The following is a 16534-nucleotide window of genomic DNA, read 5'->3' as shown; positions in this document are numbered from 1 at the left end:
CAATGATGGTTGCGATCTGCAATGCAGACGCACAAAGTCTCCTCATGTCCCGCGGCGGGCTCCGGGGCCATTCTTTCTGTTTGGGTGGGGACCTGTGAAATGTGGGGGATGTCCGCCAAGCTCTGTCCAGCTCACCGGGCGACCCTGCTCAGACCTGCTGCCCCGAGGGGCGAGCAAGGACCTCCTTCCCACGCCTCAGCAGGGAGTGATGTGCTCATCCTCACCGTGGCTTCTACCGGCCAAGTTGGCAAGCGCAGCCCGGTGTCCCAGCCCTCCCCCGGGCCCTGAATACCCTCGAAAATCCCTTCCCCCAATCAACCAACTTTTAACATGACAATGGCCATGACAATACCCTCCAGCCAAGGCCAGGCTGGAGCGGACTTAAAGCATCCCCCCCATCTGCCCCCAAAGGAGTCTCTGTCCGCGGGCTGCCGGCAGTCTCGACAGTCACATCGCGACATGCTCGGGGCAGGGGGACCCGGCCCGGCCATGAGCAGCCACCTAGGCACGCCGCCGTACGTGCTGTACCCCGGCGCGGCCAGGTATGGGGACTATTACTGGCTCTCCGCAGGAAGCATGGACAGCGCGCCCACCGAGGAGGCTCCGGCGCCGGACGCGCTCCCGCTGCCCGCGGCCAAGACGCCCAGTCCCTCAGGTAAGGCGGCCGGAGCGATGGGGCTGCCCCGGCCGGCAGCGGTGTCCGGGGCTGGGAGGCGATGCCGGTGCCGCTGCGGGCCGGAGCCGGGCGCCGGCGTGGCCGCTCTGCCCGGACGGGACGGGCAAAGGGGCGAACTGGGGCGCATCGGCTGTGCTGCCGTGAGGCGACCTGCGCCCTCCTCCCCAGGGCACCCGCCATCGTAAATTCTCCCGAGAAGCTGGGCTTTCAAGGGTTTTTTGAGTCTTCCCTGACTTATTTTGCTCAGCCCTGTTCTCTTATCCTCAGTTGACTCCCCAGCTTCCTCCAGCTCTGGGACACTCACCCAGTACCACACCCCCGACTCCGCCACCAGCCCCACCGCAGCAGGGACCCCGTCTCCCCACTCCTCTCTGCAGAAGGTCAAGGCGCAAGGCAAGGGTGTGGTGAAGACGGGCAAGAGCCGCACAGCGTTCTCGCAGGAGCAGCTGAAAGCCCTACACCAGCGCTTCCAGAGCCAGAAGTACCTCAGCCCCCAGCAGATCCGGGAGCTGGCTGCTGCCCTTCAGCTCACCTACAAGCAGGTGAGCATCTTGCTTTGAGCAGCAGCTGATCTGGGGTCTTTTTTCTTTTTCCTTCTTCTGTGTGTGTGTGGTTTTTGAAATTAACAGGGTCTATGCATTTTATTAGTATTCAGCTCTATATTAAAAAGTCGGCTCGACAAGGAGCTCGCCCCCGCTGTTGTAGCTTTCCTGGTAGCCGAAGGGGGAGAAGGCGTGCAGAGTCTGTCCCTGGAGTCTCCGTGGCACACTGGTAGCTGGAGGTGAAGAGGTGTCCAGTCTGTATCTGAAGTTCCAGCAGACCATCCTCTCTCCTTTCCTCCTGGCACACTGGTAGCCGAAGGCTGGGGGGATGTGCAGAGCCTGCTGCCGAAGTCCAGCAGCAGCTATCCCTCTCCTTCCTTCCTGGTAATACCAGGAAGTGTTGGATTTTCCTTTGTGCCTGCTTCCCGCAGCCCAGTCCAGTCTGGTCCTCTGCAGGTTATGGTGCCAGGTCAAACACACAGACTAGGGATGGGGTTCCCTTTTCTCCAACCAGCACACCCATCCAGCCCCCTCCACTGTGCCCAGCCTTCCATTTAGGGGTGTTTTCATCCCCAAAACCCCCTTCCATGATTCCACTGGTCTCCCTCTTTTGCATCCCAGTCCTAGAATGGTAGTGAGGGTGGGGCGGTAGGTGATTCCCAGGAGCAATTAGCTAATTAACATTTCAATGTCAGTACTTAGTTTGAGCCAAGTGTCCCAGCCAGGCTGTTTTGTTCATAACAGTTTTCGTTTTTCTTGGACCCCAGAGAGAAGTTTTTTGGATTATCTTGTGCTACCTCTTACCTTAGAGACCAGAGGGTGTGAAAATCTATGATCCAGTCTTATGTTTGGTTCCAGCACTATCCACCCACTGCGGGCAGGTGTTTCAAAGGGCCTGCAGAGCAGCAAAGCAGGGCTGTGCAGAGTCAGGTTTTACTGTTCTGCAGGGACGTGTGTTGTCTCTGAATGTAGAAAGGTACCTGCACTGCTATGCAAGTGGCCTTTCCAAGTCGGAGTGGCACCATGGTCCCTCCCTAGAGAGGGTCCTTGCCCCAGCAGCTGCTTGTGTCTGACTAAAGGAACGATTTGCTCCTGAGCCCTGGCCATAGCACAGCAGTGAGATGGTACTGTACAACCTGATTTCTGCAGTTGCCTTGGCCGGTGTTTTAGGTAGGGTTTTTGAAGTCAGGGAAGGTCCAGTGGTGATCTGAGGAGTAGAAATGTTAGATTTCATGTCTCAGCTCTGTGATTTCATAGCCACCTGCATCTGCAGCACGCTGTTAGCCGCTGAAATTATTGACAGTATTAGAAGTCAGAAAGGGGATTTTAGCAGAAATAAGGATGTGCGCTAAGCTCTTTAAAAAATAATTTCTTATGTAGTTTCTGCATCATTTTTAGGTGAAGACATGGTTTCAGAATCAACGGATGAAATTTAAGCGTTGCCAAAAGGAGAGCCAGTGGATGGATAAAGGGATGTATTTACCACAGGTGAGTAAATTTCCCCATCAGTGGTAGTCATAATTCCTCCAGTCTGCAGGGAGAAATGCATCATGTCCGACCTGGTAATTCTAACAAGCCACAGTATTCGATATTACCAAGCCAGTTTAATTCCTCTTAACAGGGCCTACAATGGCATCTCTTTTAAGCTTTTAAGTTTTCCCCCCCAGCGTGGTTGTTCCTGGACACGTGGAGCTGGAGATTACTAACCAGTCATCTCTGCGATTACTGGTCTGTTGGGAGGACAAAGGGCCTGAAAAAGGCGCTATTGTTCGGCTTGAAAGGGGGAGCTGGGGGAGAAGAGAGGACCCATCCAAAAGCATGGGCCCCTGGTGTGGTTCTGCACAGCTGAACGACTTTCTTTGTCTTCTAGAATGGGGTTCATCAGGCTGCATACCTGGATATGGCGCCCACGTTCCACCAGGTCTTCCCTGGCGGCTCGGGCAGGAACTTTCAGGCTGTGTCCAACACTCAGACTTACGGGAATGGGCAGAACCTGTACTCCTTCTCGTCTGTGGAGGAAGAAGGGCTCTTTGGAAAAGCTGGGACAAGCTGCAATACCCAGCAAACCATGGGTTTATTAAGCCAGCAAATGAACTTCTATCACAACTACTTTGACAATATAGATTATGTCAGCGTGGAGGCAGATGACACCTTCAACTTCCAGAGCACCTCTGACACTGTCACACCATTTTCGAGCTCTCCTATACAGAATCAATGCCAGTTACCTTGGCACCCCATGGGGACCCAGAGTGGGTATGAGTCTCAGGTCTGAGTATATTTTTCTCCCAACTCTTGTGTTCACCCATGGGATTTCCAGGGTTTTGAGTTCGTGTTCTATTTGTTTTTCTTGCCTCTCCTCACTACTGCTGTTTTACTACTGGAGGGGCTCAGCACCCTGCTGCCTGGGGCTAGTTTCCTATTTAAGTGTGCCTGTCTGTTCATAGCTAACCCTTGGCAAAGATGCTTTGGGTATTGAGGAGTTTGGACCTCATTCATTGAGGCCAGTGTGCAATGTTGCAGCTGTGAGCAGCAGAGGTTGTTAAGGTCTGTTTGTTGTTCAAGTCTCACCTTCTTTGCTGCTTCTCTAGCAGGTGATCTCTGATCCTTGCCCTGTGTGTCTTGCAGCAGAGCTTCCACTGCAAAGGAGGTGAATATTTGTTGTTGCTGAATAATTTTTCATAAAGTTTGTTTTTTGTAGTGTTACCAAGCATGTTTTATGTTATGTCCATGTTGTGTTTTATTGCTTTTTCTGGTTAATGTTCAATGTTTTAATGTTAATGTTCTTACGAAGTTGTTTGAATTGAAAATAAATTACTTTATTTTAATACTGTGATGCTGTCACCAGCTTGCATTTGAACAGCTTGGCTACGAGAGTGGTTGTGCTACACAGGTTAGACCTGCAGTACTGAGGAAAGGGAGGGAAAAAATAACCCTATCGTGCTCTCAGGGGTGGGCTCAAGTAATTGTTAAAAAGGAGCAAGTCACAGAATATATTGTTGTGTAGCCTACTGCAGGGAGGGTGGGGGGAGGCTCTAGGGCTGGGCAACTGGACCAAGCTGCTGGCTTGAAGTGATGTGCAGCCCTGTATCAGCTCTTGGACAGCAATGCTTCAAAAAAAAAGTATTGCTGAAGGAGGATGGAGCAAAAGAAAGTGTCATGGCGATTGTGTGGCCTCCTGCTGATGCTCCAGAAGGTCACAACTGGAGGTCTGGAATCCCACTTAATTAAATATGCAGCTCTGTTGGGTTTCTTGTGCTGACCTCATGGCAACAGAAGCCTGCGACTAAGCAACTAAATCTCCTGCTTCCAGCACTGAAACAAAACCAGAACCAAGTTACTATTTAGTATTCCAAACTAGCAGAAATTGTTTTGATTTAATCCCCGGCTCTTTAAAGTACACTACACCACTGAAGCCCTTCATCTGACCGAAAGGGGTAATTCAATGGATACTCCCACCCAGCACAATTTTAGCTAAATTGGCAGCTGACTGCTCAAACTGCTACAGGTCTTTTGCCGAAGGGAACCTGCTTGTGTGGGTGCAAAAGCACATCCCTCTTCATCTGCAAAGCTGCAATACTCTGCTTGCAAGGTAAGGAACAGTAGGTACAGGAAGGGAGAGAGGAGCAGAGGCTTGAGTCTGTGTAGAGAAGGACAAAAGAACGAGTCACTTGTATGTACAGGCTGCCAACCTTAAAACAGCAGAAAAAGGTACATCTGGCCTGTAAGAGAGGGAAATACCAGGTTCACGTGGCTTTCTGTATTTGAGAACAAGAGCTTTCTCTGGATGGGAGATTAATATCCCTGTAGCATTGTATGAATTCTGGTCAATTCTCTAGCAATAGTATTAATTTCAACAATTGCCTTGAAAAAGTAAAGCTGAACCATATAAATCACCTATACAAGTGATACATACTATGCCTTGTCTTTCAGCTTTAGAATGAGCAGCTTATTATTTTGGGGGTTCTTTCAAGATGCAGTCTTTAAAGAAGTAATATGCAGATCTTTGCAGAGCAATTGCAGAGGATGCCTGCTGCAGTTTACCTGTGTTGCTTCATATGTTTTGCTTCCACGTACCTGCTGCAAGGGTAAGGAAATCGCTGGAGCTCTGCAGGCAGATGTCCTTCTGCAAAAACAGATATTCTTGCTGCAACAGCCCTGGGGCTCAGAACGATTGCTCTGCATGGTGTGGTTTGTTACTCCATGTACTATGAGAATGTTCAGTGGAAATTGACTTTTCCCTTATGGCTGTGTTATTCCCCTGGTTGTTCAAGGCTGGGTTGTGTGCAGGTTTGGCAAGCACGTGTAGCTGGAGGGGGAGCACATGGAGCAGATGTTTGAGTTTTGGAAGGTGGGTTGGAAAGAACTCATAGTTGCTCAGGAAGTGTTTCTAGAGCCTGTGGAATTAAAAAACAGGACTCTGTCTTTCCACAGAACTGGTGATCTCTTCTGTTACCTTCACATGCCTGAATCACATTCCCATGTGGAAAAACTGCACAGGTAATTGGGCACTACTACCAAAACCGGTGGAGATGCAGATGCCTGCAGCCTCATACTTGCAGAAGTGTTGGTATTAGTTCCTTAGAGAGAGAAAGTGTATGCTAGCAAAAGATTTCTGCTAGAATGCATTACACCTCTGTTAACACTGCTGCCTCCTGTAACTGCTGTGTACCAGTAACTTCTGCACACTGCAAATATGATTTGCCTTGCCAGCAAATCTTTTTAGGATCAAGCTGTAAGATGATTTGGAGCTCTTCATATGCGTTACAGCTTGTGCAAATAGACTCCTCATTTACAATATCTACAGTGACAAAAAAGCTGCAGATGTAGTTCTGGTGCTGCAGAGACTACCACCTAAACAGAAGAAATTGAGTATGGTACAGATTATGTAGACCAGGATTTTATTCTGTAATCTACTGGGTTCCAGCTGTCCCACAGGGAAAATACCAAGAGCAGTGGAAACCTCATTGCTCGCTCTCCATGTCAATGTGGCCTGCAGGGGTTTTACAAGCTACATGTTTCTTCTGAGTGATCCATGAGCAAGGGCTCACAGCCCCAATTGTCTCTCTAGTGCAGTTAAAAGTAATGATCTTTGCTTTAATAGGCTCTTCCCTACAGGCATATGTAAGCATATTTAGCAATCTAACTACACCACATGACTCGAGGGCTGAGCTAACAGGGTTTCAGAAATTTTCAGTCAAGCATTGCTACAGTCTCTTGCCTGGCCTGGCCTGACGTCAGAGGGCAGCAGCATATTGGCTGATACTGAATAGTCATGAGGCATGAATGACTCTAAATCATTGCACTTGGACATTAAAATAAAAGGGAAAAAATATAAACTTAAAAATCCCAACAAAAAAACCAAGAAACCACAATCCTAAGTCTTTTCCTACCTGTGAGGGCCATGTACTCTTCATGCTATCCAAACTTGAAGAGTACCCTCGGGTCATATCTGAGAATCTTTCATAACCAGGCTAGAATTAATTTCTCATACTTGACAGAAGTCCATCTGCTGTCTAGCAGCTGGAGAGTGTCCAGACCATTAAATCTTTTACAAATTACAACACTTGGACTTCTGCTTTGGGGGAGCCCCAAGATCCAGCTAAGTAATCGCTTAGATACTAGAGAAAGACCAGAAAAAAAACTAAATCTCCCGTGTCCCCCTGGCTGCCTGGGGCTGAGGGACACCCTCTTAACAGTAGCTGCATTCCTGCTGTTTTTACATAGGACATTGACCATGCAGCTCTTGATACAGCAGACATCAATGATCTCCCTTCCTGAAAGCTCCTTACTTGCCTGTTTGGAATTGCTGCAGGTTTTTAGACACCTAACCACCTGTGGCAATAAGGTCTGTCTTTGGATGATAACCTCTGAAAAATTGTGCCTCTGAGGAAACCACAAGATTTGGTAGTGTTTGTTAGCACTACCTTGCTGAATACCTTGATCTCCAGTAGCAGGGAGATCACAGCTGATGCTCTTACAGACGGAAGCATTCTGCAAGCCAGTCCCAGAGCCTCCACAGCAAAATCCTGCCTGTCCTAAAGCATCTCTGAAGGAGCAGGGCATGACATGTGACTCCTTTTCCGGAGCATTATTAGTGAGGACTATGCTGCAAGCTCAGCTTTATTCACCTACAGCAGCCTTTGATGGGTTGGCATGGAAAGGTTTTAGTTTATATTCAGGTAAGTAAACAGAACCGTTGGCTTGAGAAGAACTGAAAAATATCTTAATTCTGGTGTGAGAGCCCTGATAACTGCCGCTATTGTCCACCCTCCGATGTTAGCCAGCACCTTTTCAGTCGACTTAATGGTTCCCCACCCCGCCGATGGTTTCAAGAACAGTCTTGCCCATCCTTAGCCACTTGATGGTTACAAGAGAAGGTGGGGGCTGTGCCAAGTCTGTATGACTCACCATCCAAAAGGCCTTATCTTTCCCCAGATCATGCTGGCCGACTTGATCACTCCCCACCACTGGGATGGGGGAGAGAATCAGAATACTAAAGGTGAGAAAACTCGTGGATTGAGATAAAAACAATTTAATAGGTAAAGCAAAAGCCACACACACAAACAAAGCAAAACAATGAATTAATTCACCCCTTCCTATAGGCTGGCAGCCTCCAGGACAACAGAGTCCCATCCTGTGTAATGATTCCTTAGAAAGACAAAGGCCACCACTCTGAATGTCCCCTTCTTCCTCCCCCCAGTTTTCTACACTGAGCCCAATCCCATATGATAGGGAATATCCACTTGGTCGGTCAGGGGCAGTCATCCCAGCTGTGTCCCCTCCTAATTCCTTGTACACCCCCAGGCTTCTCGCTGTCAGGGAGATAATGAGAAGCAGAAAAGGCCTTGACAGTGTGCAAGCCCTGCTCAGCAGTAATGAAAACATCTCTGTATTATCAACTCCATTCTCAGCACAAATCCAAAACACAGCCTCATCCTAGATACTGTGAAGAAAATTAAACCAACACAGCCAAAGTCAGCACACCATACAGTTTACAGTAGAGTCAAAGAGTGTCTGCATGAGTGGGAGAGGGAACAAACAGCTGTGAGGCACAGGAACATAAATCAGCTTTGTCAACAGAAGACCATGCCTCTTATTACTCTAGTCACAGAAATCACTGCCTTCATTTTATGCCCTTTTTTAAAACCATGCCAGCTACTTCATTGCATTAAGAGGAATTCGCTGTCATCATCAAAGAGTGATAGGAAAACTGACTCAGGGAACTGGAGGCCTGTTATTACATGTATTTTGCTACACACCTCTGGTTTTAGGTACTTAGATGCTTACATAATCAAGTTCAGAAATGATAGTACCTCCATGACAGTCCCCATATTCAATACTGCTGGATATGGAAAATTGTTAAGGTGGATGATAGTTACTCACCTGTTTTTTTGACTTATCTGGCATTGCCAAGAGCCATGAAGCTGATCCACTAATACAGAAAAAATTCTGTTTATAGTTTCAGCATCAAATAACAATGGAATATGGTTGCTATGGCTATTTATGTTCCATCTGGTTTTTATATTGCCATGCTCTATTGCAGTGGGAAAAAAGCGATATATAAAAATACATAATGCATCTTAAAAACTACTCTTTTATTTGCCAGATTGTATGCACTGTTAGGTTTTCTCAGGGGGAGACACAGAAAGATACAGACTAGAAGTAAGAGCTTATAAGATCCTCTTACCAGCCTTTCTGCAAGCTACTTGTCACAACTCCCTTCATTAGACACTTCATCACTTCACCTCATGGCTGATATACAGAACTGATGGTTTACACTTCAAATGAATAACTGGCACGTGGCAGTAACTTCTCCAACTTCAGTTAAAGGTACGTGACTAGCACCTCTCCACACAGCCCCTGGCTTTCATGTATTATGTACACACAACTGTACAGTGATACATGGAGATTCCCAAAGGAATCTGTGCGCCCCCTTAGACAAGTTACAAGATCCATAATTAAGAAGATCCAGGGCATAAACTGGGTAGCCAGATCTTGGGCTTTGCTGTCAGGGAGCTTGGTGGTCTGTGCCAATCAAGAAAGGAATGTGTGTGTGCACATGTACAGCACAGAAATGAAGGGCTCTGTGTGCATGTACCTGGGCAAATGGGTCTCTGCACAGCTGCATGTCTGCAGGCACACATCTGGATGCCAAAACAGGTTTTAGCTACGAGGTGTCCCTGAGGTGGCCAGCACACCAATAACAAAGGGAGAGATGAGAATAAGATTTGATTCCTGGCTGCCCAAGTACCCCACATCCACAGTGCTTAGGAATGATAAAGATGATGGCTGGCAGCAGTTGGGAAAGGAGCCCCCATAGTGGCTGAGTGGTGAAAATTACAGCCATCACCTGTCTTTGAGCCTGGATATTCCACACTGCCAGGATAGCTGTGGTAAAAGTCTACTTTGTGCTGGGCAATGAAGCCCACTGTCTGCTGGACACTGCAGGTCCCCCCGCCTTTGCCAAAGACTCCTCCATCCTCGCTGGTCACGATTGTGTATGCGTTCTGCCCTGCTCCATAGTGCTGACAGGGAGCAGGCACGGTTTGGATGTTGCCAGCTGTGGTGATGGGGTAGCCCTGGTGGAATTTGGGGTGCACATCCAGGTAGGTACTGCTCTGGAAGCCACTCTGAAAGGGAAAAGTGGAGAGTCAGAACACATAGCTTCTCCACTGGTGTCCACAGGCCTGACATGTACTGGGGTTCTGTCCCTTCACATTTCATATTGTCTACTGACCAGCAGCAATGGCATGGAGGGCAAGAAGAACTATGTCCGTTCCCACAGCTCAGGGGTGGATACACAATCATATATATGTATTCATACATACATAAGAGGAAAACAGCTTTTCCCTGGAAACATTTCTGTGGTATAGCCAGCCCACTGCTGGACTACCACCAGTACACATGGTGTGGTGTCAAGTCTGTGCCTCTGTGCTGAGCAAATCAGAAGGCCAGGTACACTCACATTCGTATGCTTAAGTTGCCCCCATGGAGGAAATACGGGACAGAAGAGCCATGCTGAGCCATGTGCTGTGTTCTTACTTGTGTGAGACACTGAGCCCGTTCGCTCCACAGGCTCTGCTTCTGGCACCTTTTCAGCTTCATCCTCCGGTTCTGGAACCAAGTCTTCACCTGGGAGGGGAAGGGAAAGCAGAGAAAATGTCAGCAAAGGAGAGGGAAGAACAAATGTAACCAAATTCACAAGCAGGAATAACCAGAGGAAGTGACCAGCCGGCAGAGATACATGGGCAGCAGCAGATAAAAGCCTTTCAGAACTCCTGGGGGGTGCTGCCAAGGGGAGAGGTCTGTCTAGCAGCCTCAGCAGGTGGCTAGTGCAACTGTGTGATGGGGGAGGGGGTGGCTCGATGTCAAGAGACAGTGATAGTTGGGATGAATCGACTCATTCCAAACATGGAGGTGAATGACTGGTGTAAATCAGATCCACCAGCACCTCTACAAGCACCCTGCACTACAGTCAAACTTCTAAGACACTGTTTCTGCATATTTGCGAACAGAGAAGGGACAGACCTGCTCCTTGTCCCCAGCAGTTCCCAAATTCAAAGCTCCTTGCTGGGGCGAATTCCAGGGCCATTTCCCCCCGGGCTGTGTCTGCACTGTGAAAGCAGCCTTTGCAGGGATGTGGATTGAAGGAAAGAGCAGACAGTCACACCTGCCTTGTTCCTGACAGAACCAGTTTAGTGCGTGCTGTATGTGTGCATTTACAGTGCAGTATAACCTTTTTAGTCCCAGGGCATCCTGGCCATCATGCCCAGCTCTGAGATTCAAATTTCAGGAAGATTTTGGACATATAGCTGCGAGCTCTTGTGCCCCATTGCCCAGCCCCCCCTACTTTAGGAAGGCATCATTGGAGGCAGCATAATTTCACTACACTGCAGCCTAACTGGAGATCAGCAGAGACCCTAAAGGGCAGTGATGTGTGAACCTAGCAGCCCCCACGGGGAGGAGGGAACACGTGTCAAGCAGCCAAGCAGCGCTGAGCGTGGAGCATTTTGAGATACTGGACAAGATAAGAGCCAGGAGACACTAGCAAGAGCTTGCAGCATGTCGCAGCAGCCCCTGATTCAGAGAACAGATGCATGCCAGGGTTTCTGAGAAGTTCACAGCACATGAAACAATCTGTGAAGTACTGTCAAGCCCAGGGTAGAGACTGTGGTGAACAACATATTCATCACTGGGTTTGCAATTCTACTACTGGTGTTGGCAACAGAACCCTTAACTGACCCCCGACTTGGGAGGCCCAAATGAGGTGCCACTGACCCCTCTATCTGCAAAAGTGCTTCTGATCTCTGGGCATGAATAAGCAGGGGTGCAACTGTTACTGGCACCTTGGCTTCAGTCCCTGCTGGGCACTCATCTTTCCATCCTGGCACTCCCTTAAGTGGCCACTCAGCCACTGTGAGATTGATACACTGTGGGTCAAAGTTTCTGTGTTCACCTGCTTGTAGGTGAGCCCCAGGGCAACAGCCAGCTCCCGGATCTGCTGGGGGCTGAGGTACTTCTGGCTCTGGAAGCGCTGGTGCAGGGTTAGCAGCTGCTCCTTGGAGAAAGCTGTCCGGCTCTTGGTCTTCCTGATCCCCTCCACGCCATATTCTCTGCCCTTCTGAGACTTAGCTGTAGGCTGTGGGGACGTGGATGAGGAATGTGGACTGGTGGCTGAATCTGGTGTGAATTGGCTGAAATTCCCAGAACTGGATGAAGCTGGGGATACTTCTATAAATAAAAGAAAATGAGAAAAGGTGTAAGAGACAAAATGTTTAGCTGTAAGGGTATGAGCATGCTCCCTGCCTGCTCTAGAGCTCCTTGCCTACCAGATAGGAGCTTTCTTGAAGCAAAGGCTCATGTGAACCTCCTTTCTTCATGGATATGTGAGCACAGACAAGTGCAGTGAGAGCGAGCAGCTTCCCAGCTCAGTCCTCTCTGGGATGTTCATGACTCCCTTTTGCCAGGCAGAAAAGTCAGGGCAGGGAGTGGTGCTAGAGTTTGATGCACATTGGTTCACAGTGAGCTCTCCCCCTCCAGATGGCCTCAGTAATATTTCAGTCTGATTGTGGTGTAAAAAGGCCTTGTCATGACAGCAAGCATAGCTCTGGGTTGCTGGCTGGGTTCCCCAGAATTGCCTGCCCAGCAATACCAAGGCACTCAATAGAGACAAAAAAACCCTCTGACCACGGTGTGTGGTGGGGCAGAGCAGCCAGTGCTCACAGTGAGGGCAGCAGGTGGAGAACATCAGGCACTGGATATTGGATCAGTCCTGTTTGCCTTTGTCTCCCACCACAGGCCATGCCACTGCTGGAGACACTGTAGGAAGGACCTATTTGAGAGAGGCTTTTAGTGAGAGAATAATGAAGAAGAGAAATTTCACACAGAAAAGGAGAGGGAGAGGAAAGGTGGATGTGTGAAATAGGTGAAAGGAGGCAGCAGTCCTGTACCAGGGATATAGGCTCCTAGTGAAGACAAAACCTGCTAAGCTGCAAAGTCATTCAGGCTGCAGGAATAAGAAAATGTGTCACATGCCACATTACTAGAGCCTGAGAGAGGCCAACCTGACTGGAGGGTTGTGATACCAGTCACTCCTCTTTCCCCTAAGTACAATGATGAATCTGTCCATCCCTCCCTCCTCCAGCTACTCCTCTGTAAACTATCCTGCATGGTCCATCCCCTCTCCTACTACTGTAAGTGCAGTGAATGGGGCAGTGCCATTTCAGTACACTTCTGACTACTGAGCCCAACCAATGTCTCCCAACCTCCTTACCAGTCACCTTGAGAGCTGTCACACTGAGACACCCACCCCAGTCACCAGAACATATGTCCACAGCAAAGTACTGATGTACCCTGGACAAATGGGCTTCCCACCCATCCTACAAAACCTTTCCTTCTTCTGTCCTAAGCTGAGATCCGACTAAGCAATCACTCAAAAGCCTTGGGAGTCCTGTTGGACCTCAGAAAGGAGGTCACTTCTGTGGTAGTGTTCCCCTTCTTATTCTCCTTAGAGGCATTCCTGTCTCTGTGGTGCCTGCCACTCAAGGCTTGCCTGCTCTGGGCCATTTGCTATCCCCCTAGGAGATGACACCACCCACAGCAGGGGCTGGGTGAACAGCCACGGGTGTAGTGGGGCAGGTTTCCAGCGCTGGGGAGTGAGGCCATGAGGATTGCAAAGGGATTCTGTCTGCAAGCAGAAAGAGGCTGTCAGCAGAAGAGGTGCAAGGGCCTGTGGTGTTATGTGCTTGGGGGTAGACTGCAGAGCCTTCAGGAAGCTGAACATCAGTGACCTGGCTGCATGGCAAGCTAAAACTTCGTATGGTATCACAGGATGCTTGGCTCCTACAGGCTGTGAAGTAAAAACTTTATAGGGAGAAAATGAACATGGGCCTGGAAAACAGGAGAGTCTCCCTGTTAGACAGGAAGCACAGTGAGACACTATAGAACTAAAGCTCCCTCAGGCTGCTGCTTGAGCTGTCATCCCAAACCCCGATGAAAAGTATCAGGGCAGAATTGCTCCCTCTCCCATGAGAAGAGAGTAAAGGAGACAGGAAGCGAGAAACACAACAGTGCAACAGACATGAACATGAAAGCCTGTGACAGACCCACTCCCACCAGGTCCTGACATCTGTAGGCCTCGACTTCCACAACGGGGCTCTCTCTGAAAGAGGTATGAGGGGAGAGTGTTTGAAGGTGGGGTTACAGTCCATACACCAACCCCACCGGGGCACACAGGAGTCCATCCGCCCGCTGCCTTTGTCAGGCAGGCACACGCAGAGAACCTACATGGCAGGTAGCCACATGGGAGTAACCATAGCCACTCTGCCTGAGCCTGGAGCTTTCCATAGCAAATGACAGCTTGAAAGTGGCACCCCAAAACCTGGCTCTCCTTCCACCCATTTACCTTGCTAGGGTGTTGCCCTGCTGACCACAATGCGAGGCTGGGAGAAAAGCCGCTCTTATTAGCTCTTCTATTGCCCCTCACTGGAGTGCCAGAGGAATGACAGGAACAGAAAATGTCACTGTGGTGAGGCCTGAGGCTTTTTGGTTAAAAAGGGAAAGGCAAAGCAACAAAAGCACGCAAAGAAGAGGGAAATAGAGGAAAATGGCAAAATGAAAGAATCAGTGTGAGTAACAATGCTCGATTCAAAGGAGCAGATCTCCCAGCACCCAGGCCTTGGCTCATGATTAACAAGCACATAAAAGGTGCAAGGAGTTTGTAAGGGATACCACAAGAAGTATCTCCAGGATCTGTTTCTCTCGATGGCACACATGACAACATTTAACTAAGAAGAGGCCCAGACATTCCTGCACCAAGAACCACGAACTTCCACAAGACCAAGTTGTCACTCTTCCCCTTCAGCCTGGAGCACACACCAGACAGTGCCTCGCCTCTTGCATACTCTTTTGAGGTTTAGGAAACAGCTTGGCAGTCACCCAAGAAAAGTAGCATGGCAAAGTGATGTGACTGGCCAAGGTCACCCCTCCTCCTTGCCCACCACAAGGGCACACACTAGGAAACCAAGGCAGGGGAAGGGAAAAATCCGCCAAAAGTCGTTGGAGCCTGACCTGGGAGCGGAGCTATCCCGGGGGTCAGCTCCAGGGCTTGGCTGCAAGGCCTTACCTGCGGTGTGCCCGCTCCCCGCCGCCTCCGGAGAGAGCCTGGCCGCCGCGGGCGCCGCCGGCCCCGCCGCGCCCCAGCGGGGCTCCGGGCAGCGCCGGGCAGCGCCGCCGGGGTACGCGGGGCACGGCGGCAGCGCCAGCTGCGCGCACATGGCAGCGCCCGATGGCACCTCCACCGCGGGGACACGGCTCACCCCCGGGCGGACACAGGCCTTTATAGCCGGCCATTCCCTGCCCGGGACCGCAATATTCACCGCGGCCCGCTCCTCCGGGCTCTTTGTCATGTTAAAGAGCCTGATCGGTGGGGTGGGGACGGAGCGGGGGGGAGGGAAAGCAGCATTGGAATGGCATCAGAGCTGAAATATGTCCCCTCTGAATTCTTCCCGTTCTGCAGGTTCCTCGGTCGCACCTGAGCAAGGTCTGACCCAGAGCCCCAGGACAACTCCTCCCGTTTGCTTCTGTGGGCTGTGCTGGGCTCAGGATCCCGTGAGCGCGGATGTCCCGTACGGGACAGCTGTTCCCTGCCTTGGGAGAACGCATCCCGGCCGCCCTCCACCACGGGGGAGACAGACTTAGCACAGCAGCGAAACCTGGTGCCGAGCTGCTCCGTACCGTGCCGGCCAAACCCACACCCTGCCCCGGGGTTGTGGGGAGGGTTCTGAGACCTTTACTTTGTGGCTTGTGTCACTTTGACACCTCCCCAAGACCACAGACACCCCCTACTGCCACTGACCTGGCAGCACTTCCCATACTCTTGGCGGAGATGTCGGAGATGGGAGAGGGGGGAAATGAGTAAGAATTAGAGCTGGGGATAGAACATACTTTTTCTTTTCTTTTTTTTTTTCTTTTTTTTCTTTTTTTTTTTTAACTGAGAAGGAATTTCCTTCACACAGGCCTTCGAGGGAGCCAGCTGAAAATGTGTTTGGCCCATCTTCAACAAGCTTGTGCCAGAGCAAACTTGGAAACACTGGGCAAGCAGAGCCAGCACCAGATCTCACTTTGCAGAGCAGGCTCAGAAATCTCAGCTGGCTGGTCTCCAGGGGGACAACCAGCAGAGGCATTTTCATTGTGGAGCTAGGAGAAGATCTAGTATGTAAGGTCCACAGCTATAGATTTGCTTGCCCATGGCCTTTCAAAAGCACATCCTTTTATTTGTGTAGCTTTGGATGTGGCCTTTGTTCGGCTGCTGCATGTTAGCTGGAGTAAAGGAGATTAAGAGTTTCCTTTAAGACAGGGTTAGCTGATGTTTCCTGACATATGGCCTACCCAAGGGGGACAGGCACCTGCAGAGCTGTTCATTAAATAACTAAAGGTAAGTGAGTGACCTACAGAATTGAGCTGTCAGCTTGCAGATTGGGCTTGTTTCAGTCCCCTCTCATCAGCAGGTTTTGCTCTACCAGTATTTAGGTAAATTTTATTGGTTCAATTTCAAAAGACATTGTCAGTCTGTCACTAATGTCCATTTCTCAATAGAGAGATAGGAGACCCAGAGTTAATTAAAATACTTGTTAGATGCAGCCCTGCTTTGGCACCAGGACACGTGCGTGCCTCCTGTCAGAAGCTCAGAGCTGAAGGTGCTGATCCACAAAAGTGTAAAATTATTTCAGATGGACAGTCCTTTCACCCCTCTGTACCTCATTACTTCACAAATGCTTGTTGCTGCTTTCATCCCAAGCCTGTGCTCATCTCAAGC

The 16534-nt window shown here is 49.7% G+C and overlaps 2 protein-coding genes across 2 annotated transcripts; one reads left to right on the top strand and one right to left on the bottom strand.

Annotated features, from left to right (window-relative positions):
- Positions 1 to 315: 315 nt before the first annotated feature.
- Positions 316 to 4051, top strand: LOC110472350 (homeobox protein NANOG). Its single transcript, XM_031507908.3, has 4 exons — positions 316 to 655; positions 944 to 1218; positions 2617 to 2706; positions 3089 to 4051. Exons 1-4 carry the CDS (start codon positions 331 to 333, stop codon positions 3488 to 3490), a joined length of 1092 nt encoding a protein of 363 aa, XP_031363768.3. The 5' UTR covers positions 316 to 330; the 3' UTR covers positions 3491 to 4051.
- On the bottom strand, positions 3262 to 15005 carry LOC110472349 (homeobox protein NANOG). Its single transcript, XM_021533981.2, has 4 exons — positions 14843 to 15005; positions 11675 to 11949; positions 10261 to 10350; positions 3262 to 9848 (listed from the first exon to the last, which is right to left on the bottom strand). The coding sequence occupies exons 1-4, from the start codon at positions 14991 to 14993 to the stop codon at positions 9486 to 9488; spliced, it is 879 nt and encodes a 292-aa protein (XP_021389656.1). The 5' UTR covers positions 14994 to 15005; the 3' UTR covers positions 3262 to 9485.
- Between the last annotated feature and the right edge of the window lie 1529 nt (positions 15006 to 16534).

This window comes from Lonchura striata, chromosome 1 (genome assembly GCF_050655825.1).
Source record: "Lonchura striata isolate lonStrDom1 chromosome 1, ASM5065582v1, whole genome shotgun sequence".
Lineage (NCBI taxonomy): Eukaryota > Metazoa > Chordata > Aves > Passeriformes > Estrildidae > Lonchura > Lonchura striata.
This window is presented reverse-complemented; position numbering and strand designations above follow the sequence as displayed.